Genomic DNA, 9,960 nt, shown 5'->3' on the forward strand with positions numbered 1-9,960 from the left:
CATTTTCATATAGCCTAATTATAGCCAAAATATATAGATTTATTTAGTTTCTGCTTTTTTGTATTCGTCTTTATTATTGTTATATACAGTCATTAGTATATAACCGTTATTTTGATCAGACAGGAAGACATTAGCTGATAAAACGGCTCATAATAAGCAAGAGTGGAGTAGGATAAGATAGCGATTTGGATACGTTCGAGCGCCACCCCATGTCAACATTCAAAATTGTTACCATCAACTCCTATAATCTTCATGGCCTAACCTCTGGGCCGATGATGGTCGGTTGCAAACTTGCACACTTTGGTTCGGTCACTGTCAGAGAGAGGTGCAGACTTCATTCACGATCATCAACTGTAATGAAATATCCGCGCTTATAAGGGCCGTTACAATACTACACTATTGGAATTTACTCGTTGCATTACATTTAGCATAGCCTACAACAAGCAGTGGCCATTTAAAAAGCACAAAAATAGATACATTATTAATAAAAACCCCAGTTAATGCAGCTTTAAGCACGACAGTGATTGCCAGTAGCATGTTGGGAATAACATAGAAAAAGTATTTTTGATGCGCTGCGTCTTTGCCTGAGTCTCAGTTCAGCTCAACAGACAACGCGACTCTGGTGTGCGTGTGCAGAATGTCGTACATCGGCCCCTACACTGTTGCCAAAAGTTCTTCTGGGATTAAAAAAAGACATTGCTCCCTCTCTCCCACGAGTCCCCCCCGCCTTCCCCCCGTGTTCCTCTTTTCAGTATGCACTCAGTCACTATGATGCTCGCCTAGCTGAGAGGAGCTTCTTGTGCCCGGCTCCCCTTGTGTGCGTAAAACTTTCAAATGAAATCCCAAATTTATTTTTGACCAATTTAGAATTCGTTCTACTTAGGGTCAAGAGGGATTCAAGACACTCAAAGAACTTTCCCTGCTAAAGAAAACTTCAGGTATGTCAAGATTCGTTATTTAAATCTTTTTGGGAAATCACACCCTGGAGCTGTGCCAAAATCAATTGTGGATAAAAACATTTGTAATGGTTTTTCAAAGTTATTTGGTAGACCTCACGCAAAAATGTCGGAAACAGTGGGTGCAATGGATTTGTATTACTTTCTAATGATGTTAGGATGTGCCGCTTTAATTCCTTGGGGAAGGTAGTAGATGTGATTGGTTTAACAAGTACCTTTCTCTCTGTGAAGAATCATGGAGCCCAATTCTACGGCGGGAGGGGCTGAGGAAGAGCACCATGGAAACTACTCACCAAATCCAGTAAGTCCACTTTAGAAAACAGAGGATGACATGAAAACTAATTGATTTCTGGGACTCATTCTGCTGTCTACAAGTGCACCTTGCAAGGGGATTGGGGTACCATACCTCATGGATTTAATTAATAATGAATGAAATTCTTACCCATTTATGTCAGAATAGAATAAAATAAAATACATATCTGCCTGTAACTGTTAACCCATCAAACCTGCATGCCATATATCAGATCTAGTTCTGATTTGGATACTTTAAACATCCAGAAGGCTTACCAGTAATAGATCCATCTGCAATTAGCAGGATGCTTTTTTTAAAAGTGTATTTGATCTTACAACAAAGCCATAGAAAAAGTTCTTAAAAACTCCACTTCATTAAGAAAGCGACATTCTTAAAACCCCAGGGGGTTTCACTGACCACTGGGGATCTTTCTTGGGCCTCTCTATGCTGAGAATCAGTGTTTTACATCTGGCTGTCGTCGTGACCCTCCAGCTCGGATGCAGCTGTTGCTCCAAGCAGGAAGGTCAACCTCGAGGAGGAGAGCCCTCCCAAAGAGGACCACCAGGGTCATGACGAAGGTCAATTTAAGGAAACATGATGGGACAGGACCATCGCGGAGGAGCGTTGCTACAGCGGATGTCATGCTGTTTTGGAAAATTGCATTTACTCGATAAATCGGGAATAATAGTCTTTATGTAAAAAGAATCATGGCGCTTAACCTAAAAAACATGGCTGATTATAATAATTCAAAAATGGCTTTCTATAATGAGTTAGAACCAATAGATAGTGATTGACAACATCGTGGCAAGGCAAAGTCAGACTGGGGTGATTCTTACCTTCCTTTTCTCCCCCTCTTTTTTCCTTGTGCCAGTCTGCAGAGGCGCCGCCTGGAAAGCACGCAGTGTCAGAGGCCTTGGAAGAGGTGCAGGAGGAGTTGATAGAACATCAACCTCTGGAGCAGGAAGACCTGAACTTTGAGAAATGGAAGCCCAAGCCCAAACCTAAGAGAACGCTCCACGAGAAAGCAGGCGATGTGAAGACATATCTATGGAACTCAGAGACCAGAGAGTTCATGGGCCGCACTGGGCATAGCTGGTGTAAGTAGAAGTGCTCAGTAGTAGCAGGCTGCATGTTGCGCTTACATATCCTATCACACAACATATTCCACCCCCAAGATAACAGCTAAAGCGTGTACATAATGCAGTGTTCAAAACTGCAACATTAGATCTACTGACACATTGGTACTTTACCTCTTTATAGATCCATTAACCTCTCTCATTTGTAATCATTACAATGTTAATCGCCAATTGTTGAAGCAAAAGTGGTGGTTTCATGGTTTATTGTTTTTGGATGATGGGCTGGGATGGGCTATAGCTGGGGGGGACCTCGTTCCTTGCCTCTGCTCACTGTACTGTGAGTGTGTGTGTCCCCGAGCTTCATGTTTACATAGGTGCACAGACAACTCTGTCCCGATGTGGACAAAAACAAGGCTGCCTGGGGACGGATTCCCGGCGGGAGTGCGCTGTTCCGGGCCGCGCACTGGCCAGGAATCACATTCCTCATACCCCTCACCTGGCTTTCCACTGCCTCTTTCCCAAAGCTCCCGTGAACTCTGCATTTGACCCTAGCGTGCTCGCGGCCCCACGGCCACAGGCAAACACATAGGGAGTAGACAAGTGTGTGTGTGGGGGGGGGGGGGGGGTCGTAAATTGGCTTGTTGAATCAGTAATGATGGAGCAGGGCTCTTGATCCGACAGCCTTGTTGCTATGTGACGCGTTTGGGTTTGAACTCTACCATACGAGAGCGGTCCAAGGGGCCAAGCTTTGAAAAATGTCTCAAGAAAGAGCATGTTCCTCCTGAAAACGTCAGAAGCTGAAAACTTGCTGTTTTTTCATCATCGTGCCCAGTAATACAGAAGACAAAAGGCCAGGCTCAGGACAAGGAGCGATAGTTTCAGTAAGCAATGTGTGCACACTTGTGAAGGAATGGGGCCCCATGTGCCCCCTGGCAAGAAAGGAGAGGGGACTGAGTTTGAAGTCTGTGATGTGTCTCCTGTGTGAGAGGAGTGTGAGAGGGGGACACATTAACAGAGTGGGGTGATCGGGGCTACTTGGAGCTGGCCATGGCTCTATGGCTGCAAAAGACCGTCACTACGATGGCAACCGGAGGTTCACTGTGTTCCTGAGTGAAAGGACTGCTGGGTGAATTCTCACTGAGCTCAAACAGTAAGGCCTTTGTGGGCTCAGGGGATGCAAGGCTGGCTGCAACTAGTCTCCTGTGAAATTGCCTGCGCAGTAAAAGCCTTTAGTTTAGGGCACGTTTGGGTTTGATTAGTTGCTAATGGACTGTTAATTGAAATCTGGGGAGAACAATGGCACTTCCCAGGGTTTTCTTTTTTTCACATAGTTCAGATAATTTGAATGAGTTTGTTAACAAATATATTTCGTAACAAAATACAAACTGATTGGAGTGATTCCCATTTGCAGACATGGAGAGACAACTCTTTTGTATTGGTTTAATTAACACAATAGTGAGCATCCTGAGCAAAGTCATTAGGAGTGTCTAGACAGCCCAGACAATTCCAACTTCCAACATAATAACAGGGGATTCTTTATACTTCATTATATAGACAATTCAAATCAAAACTTTCTGTTCTGATGCTGTGCTTGTAGTCTTTCCAAATCACGCTGATAGCCATAACCACAACTGTTACCCTCGCCGTTCTTCTCATCATCTCCATGAAATTGAGTTATAATGACTGGTTTGAATTCATTCTCTTTATATGCCATCCATGTTACCTCCTTCTAGTTCTGATCATCCTCTTCTACACGGCACTGTATGCATTCCTGGCGGCCATGTTTGGTGCCTGTATGTGGTGCCTCATGCTGTCTATCAGCCCCTACCATCCAACCCACAACGACAGGGTGATGCCACCAGGTAAATATAAACTCTAACCCACAACTCACTATTTCTCTGTCATTCTATCCCTCTATCACTCCTCCATCCTTCTATCTGTCCATTCTATCTGAACGTAAGCACAGTTGACTGTCTATGGGTTTCCTTTGGCAGGTATGACGATGTCCCCACAACTGGATGGGCACTATGAGATCGCCTTCAATGCATCCGACCGCAAGTCTTGGAAGAAGTATGCAAAGCTAATGGAAGAACAGCTAAGACGTGAGTCAGATACAATGATGAAATAGTTGGCATTTGGCCAAACTTGAATAGAAACATGAATTCCACCGTGATCATGACATTACCATGTTGATTCAAATGCTACTTTTAGCTGTATGAAAATGCGGGAGTGTGGTCTGAAAGTTAGCTGAGGATGGTGCTTGTTTGTGTTGGGTCCAATGGAATTCAAATGTTGGGGACATGTTGGGGGTATGACATTGAGGCAGAACAGGCACACGGTAAGTTAATCCTCTCCCCCCTACCTTCCCTACCTTTGTCCTATGCCCAAACTGCCACTGGGAGAACTGCATGCTGGGAAGGGAAAGCCTCTTTATGGGCAGAGCGTATCCATTGAGTTCTGCTACATTTTCCCCCTTCTTCAGTTCCCCGCTTTGGTCAGGATGCCTGAATCAGAGGCCTGGCGGAACAATTGGTTTATTTATGGGAGCCCACCCCTCCCCATCCCCCTCATGTCCCTATTTTTCAACATTCTCCATTTCAATTTTTTCAACCAGTTGCACTCCTTGACATACAGTAGCAAATACCATTCTTTAAATTATCAATGGTGTTTCAGTGCTAACCATGAACCCCCCATTATTTTTTTATATATTTTTGAATGTATCTCTTTCAGCATACAATGACGCCGTACAGGAGCAGAGGAACATCCAGTGTCCGCAGGACGCGTACTTCATGCAGGATGAACAAGGGGAAAGCGCAGAGAGGAAGGCGTGCCAGTTCAAGAGGTCCTGGCTGGGCGAGTGCTCGGGGCTCCAGGACCCCCACTTTGGATTCTCCCAGGGGAAACCCTGCATCCTCCTCCGAATGAACCGGGTAAGACCCACTCAGATCAGATCGTAGAGATCTCCCCCATGGAGGACCCATTCTTATAACATCATTTTGATGAGAAACAATGTTATAAATCTATGCATATTTATAATTCACAGTGGTTATCTTCCATTTTTTACCAAGCGATAATATTAAAACGTTCAAAATGGGGACAATAAAACTATATGCTACAGTAGAGTCACAGGAACGCTGTAATCATATCACAAGACCGTTTTTATCTGCTCCTCACAATGGCTACAAGATGATGCTATAGAGGGATAGCCTGATCCCAGATCTGTTTGGACTGTCTTTGCCAACTTCTATGAGCGTGCCAAGCACGTTTGGCATGACAACGATCACAGGAGTCATTCTCCCAGCACAAACAGATCCAGGACCACACTATCCCTCTATAGCATCAGTCACCTAACATGAACTTCATCCTAAAGCTGCATATATAATCAGTGTTTGCTAACAGATAGTGTTGTCTGTGTTATAGACATAAAGTAGTTTATAGATGAAATGGAGGATGCCATTGAGGTAATCTGAGAAAGATACATACATTTCAGTGACATCTTGTGGCCATTGTGGGTAGCAGATAAAAACGGTCTTGTTATATGATTACAGCGTTCCTGTGACTCAAATCAATGTTATTGTTAGCATTATATACTGTAGCATATAGTTTTATTGTCCCCATTTTGAACGTTTTAGAGTGAAACCTGGTGGGGATATCCAAAATGTATATTATCGCTAGGTAGAAAACTGAAGATAACCACTGTGAATTATTAATATGCACAGATTTACAACACTTTTTCTCATCAAAATGATGTTATAACAACAAAAGGGTCCTTTCTTTGCTCTCATTTCTTTCCCTGTAGATACTGGGCTATTTACCTGGCCAAGGCACTCCCGTAAACGTGACCTGTGGAGTCAAGGTACAGTAAAAATCAGCATTACTCCCTCCAAACATCATCTCTTCGTAACTGAATATAATAACTGCTTTAGTCACCAAAATATAACTCACTTGGTAACCTCTCACTCTTTCAGAAAGGTGCGCCAGAAAGCTTAGGAGAGCTTCAGTTCTTCCCAAAAAGCATTTTCAACCTGATGTACTACCCTTACTATGGGAAGCTGAGACATGTAAGTGAGGATTTTCAGCATTATGACTTCCACTGTTGCTCTCATGATCTAGATTATATGCATGATCATAGTGACGATAGCCACTCAAGCTGCTTGTGTCCCATATCCCCTCTCCCAGGTAAACTACACAGCGCCGGTGGTGGCCGTGCGTTTCAATGGGCTGCAGTACGACACCCACATTGTTGTAAAATGCAAACTCAATGGCAAGGGCATCATCAATGATTCGCCTACCGATCGCTTCCTAGGCAGTGTGTCCTTCTCCTTCGATGTGGGCGCATAGTAGTATTCCCCATGCTGAATGCTGTCCCCATGACAACCAGGAGACAAGAGAATATAGGAAAAAATCTCATTATGTTGAATCCTTGTTTTGCATAAAATAGTTGACCAGCTTCTCTCTTCTCCCATTCCCTCATGTACTCTTGTGCCTTTTGCTGAAAAAAGCAATCATTTGGAATGTTAATGGATCATAAGCACACACACGACACAGACACCTCACTGATAGTCTTGAGCACAAGCTAAGTATAGAAACTGAATATTACCATTGAATACTTAGCTAGACCAATGCCACTAGCTAGGTTTATGAAACACAAGGCTCATCTCACAGGTAGTTAGTCTCTGTAGCTATGCAATTTATAATTTAAGACATTATTAATAGACATAAATACCCACTGTACAATAAGGATATAAGAGGAACATGTTAAGCACATTTTGTTTTTAAATCAAATTGTGTACTAATTTCTTTTGAGTTTGTACTTTTCAACAGCATATCTATTGTGTTTTGTAGACTCCAAGGGCTACAATATGAAGAATGGTGAAGGCAGGACACTTTTACTTACACAGTAAGATAAACAGTAAATGACTAGGTTACATTTCAGTAAGATAAACAGCAAATGACTAGGTTACATTTCAGCAAGATAAACAGTAAATTACTAGGTTACATTTCAGTAAGATAAACAGTAAATGACTAGGTTACATTTCAGTAAGATAAACAGTAAATGACTAGGTTACATTTCAGTAAGATAAACAGTAAATGACTAGGTTACATTTCAGTAATATAAACAGTAAATGACTAGGTTACATTTCAGTAAGATAAACAGTAAATGACTAGGTTACATTTCAGTAAGATAAACAGTAAATGACTAGGTTACATTTCAGTAAGATAAACAGTAAATGACTAGGTTACATTTCAGTAATATAAACAGTAAATGACTAGGTTACATTTCAGTAAGATAAACAGTAAATGACTAGGTTACATTTCAGTAAGATAAACAGTAAATGACTAGGTTACATTTCATTTTTTCATTTTTTTTGTTGATAGCTCCTTATTCTACATTTGTTGATAATATACATTGAGTGTACAAAACATTAATATTGAGTTGCACCCCCGTTTGCCCTCATAACAGCCTCAATTTGTTGGGGCATGGGCTCTACAAGGTGTCGAAAGCATTCCACAGGGATGCTGGCCCATGTTGCTCCGATGCTTCCCACAATTGTGTCAAGTTGGCTGGATGTCCTTTAGGTAGTGCACCATTGTTGATACACATGGGAAACTATTGAGCGTGAAAAAAACAGCAGCGTTGTAGTTCTTGACACAAACCGGTGCGCCTGGCACCTACTACCATACCCTGTTCAAAGGCACTGAAATCTTTTGTCTTGCCCATTCACCCTTTGAATGGCACACATACCCAATCCATGTCTCAATTGTCTCAAGGCTTAAAAATCCATCTTTAACCTGTCTCCTCCCCTTCATCTACACTGATTGAAGTGTATTTAACAAGGGATCATAGCTTTCACCTGGATTTACCTGGTCAGTCTATGTCATGGAAAGAGCAGGTGTTCATAATGTTTTGTATACTCAGTGTATGCTGCCATTTTGTTTTATTTTGTATGAACACAAGACTGCTACTGAGACTGTAATACTGCAGGCTGACTTTGATCTCTATATTAGCTGATGGAAAGTAAGATCTACTGTGGAAACCGACAGAGGTCACATTGTTGCTAAACTTGTATGCCAGTCTTGCACACTCTTCATGAAATAACAGGCTATTTTGATGTAGGCCTAGAATTAATCCTTGTTACTGTACCTTTGCTATGATTCTACTAAACCTGGTATCCATGTATTTATTCTGATATATACTATAATAAATACAATGTTGATGAGAACAATGCTTTTTTCCCCCATAGGAATGTATTATATATTTTTTTACATGCAACTCTTTTCTTACGTTGAAGGTTGTCAAGCACAGTACATTAAACATAACTTATTACACATGCACAAACAAGATAAAGTAATGACTACCCTTTAGCCATCATTCTCTGAAGGTCTACTTTTCCCAGATATACACTCCCCTACGTATTTATTTGGACAGTGAACCTAAAATTACTCGAGCATTTTGGATTTGAGATCAAATGTTTTTTTTTGTATGAGGCGACAGAACAGAATGTCACCTTTTATTTGAGGGTATTTTCATATATATCGGTTTAGAAATTTTAGAAATTAAAGCACTTTATGTATCTAGTCCCCCCATTCGAAGGTGTCATAAGTATTTGGACAAATTCATTTATAGTGTATTACATTTAGTTAAACGTTAAGTATTTGGTCCCATATTCATAGCACGCAATGACTACATCAAGCTTGTGCCTCTAAGTAAGCTATTTATGCTTCTGTAACTCTCACTCATCATTATTCACGATTCATTCATGTTTATCTGTAATCATGGTAGCATCCATATTAATTTTGAAGTGTTCAGGAACATATTCTATTCTTATTTACAATAAAAGTGACTGCAATATGACACAATACATTATTTTCCATTCATTTCTATTGCGCAAAACATAATCCGTAACAAAACACAACCAAAACAAACTGCAAATGCACCCATTGCCATCCAACAAATTTGAAGTCAAAAGTTTGATGTACTCATTGCGTGCTAGGAATTTGGGACCAAATACTAAACTTTAGACAAAATGTGATAGACTAAGCCTAGTCTTGTACTAAAAAGCACTTTTAATGGAGATTCTCCACATGCTTTTTAGTCTAGTACTAGACTTAGTCTGTTTCAGGGAAACCAACTCCATAAGTGAATTAGTCCAAATGCTTATGACACATTGAAATAGGGGAACTAGATAAAGTGCTTTAATTTCTAAATGGTAAAACAGATTTGAAAATACCCTCAAATAAAAGGTGACATTCTGTACTTTCGCCTCATGTAAAATAATTGATCTCAAATCCAAAATGCTGGGGTGCCAAATTAAAAGTGTTAGCTTCACTATCCAAATAAATAAGTAGGGGTGTGTATGTTTAAAGGCATTGCAGAATGATTTATTAATTTTATTCATTATGTTGATATGGTACAGTCAATGATCAAAACTGCCTAAAGATATGGAGACTCGAGCTAAGAAATATTAAAATGGTGAGCGTAATTCCAATTCATATTGTTTAATAAAACCACTGTAGCAAATGTTAACAATAAAAATTAAATTATATTGACTAATTGAACAATGTGTATCTGTCATTTTGTACTATAAACATTAAGGAATTCACACAAAATCCAGAAGAAAATGACATGATTTGA

At 40.7% G+C, this 9,960-nt stretch overlaps 1 protein-coding gene across 1 annotated transcript; it reads left to right on the forward strand.

The window, feature by feature from the left end:
• Positions 1-745: 745 nt before the first annotated feature.
• LOC129858218 (protein ATP1B4-like) lies at positions 746-9,887 on the forward strand. Its single transcript, XM_055927266.1, has 9 exons — positions 746-938; positions 1,188-1,257; positions 2,120-2,345; positions 4,058-4,186; positions 4,319-4,426; positions 5,055-5,254; positions 6,124-6,180; positions 6,293-6,385; positions 6,504-9,887. Exons 2-9 carry the CDS (start codon positions 1,192-1,194, stop codon positions 6,663-6,665), a joined length of 1,041 nt encoding a protein of 346 aa, XP_055783241.1. The 5' UTR covers positions 746-938; positions 1,188-1,191; the 3' UTR covers positions 6,666-9,887.
• The last annotated feature ends 73 nt before the right edge of the window (positions 9,888-9,960 follow it).

This window comes from Salvelinus fontinalis, chromosome 6 (genome assembly GCF_029448725.1).
Source record: "Salvelinus fontinalis isolate EN_2023a chromosome 6, ASM2944872v1, whole genome shotgun sequence".
NCBI lineage: Eukaryota > Metazoa > Chordata > Actinopteri > Salmoniformes > Salmonidae > Salvelinus > Salvelinus fontinalis.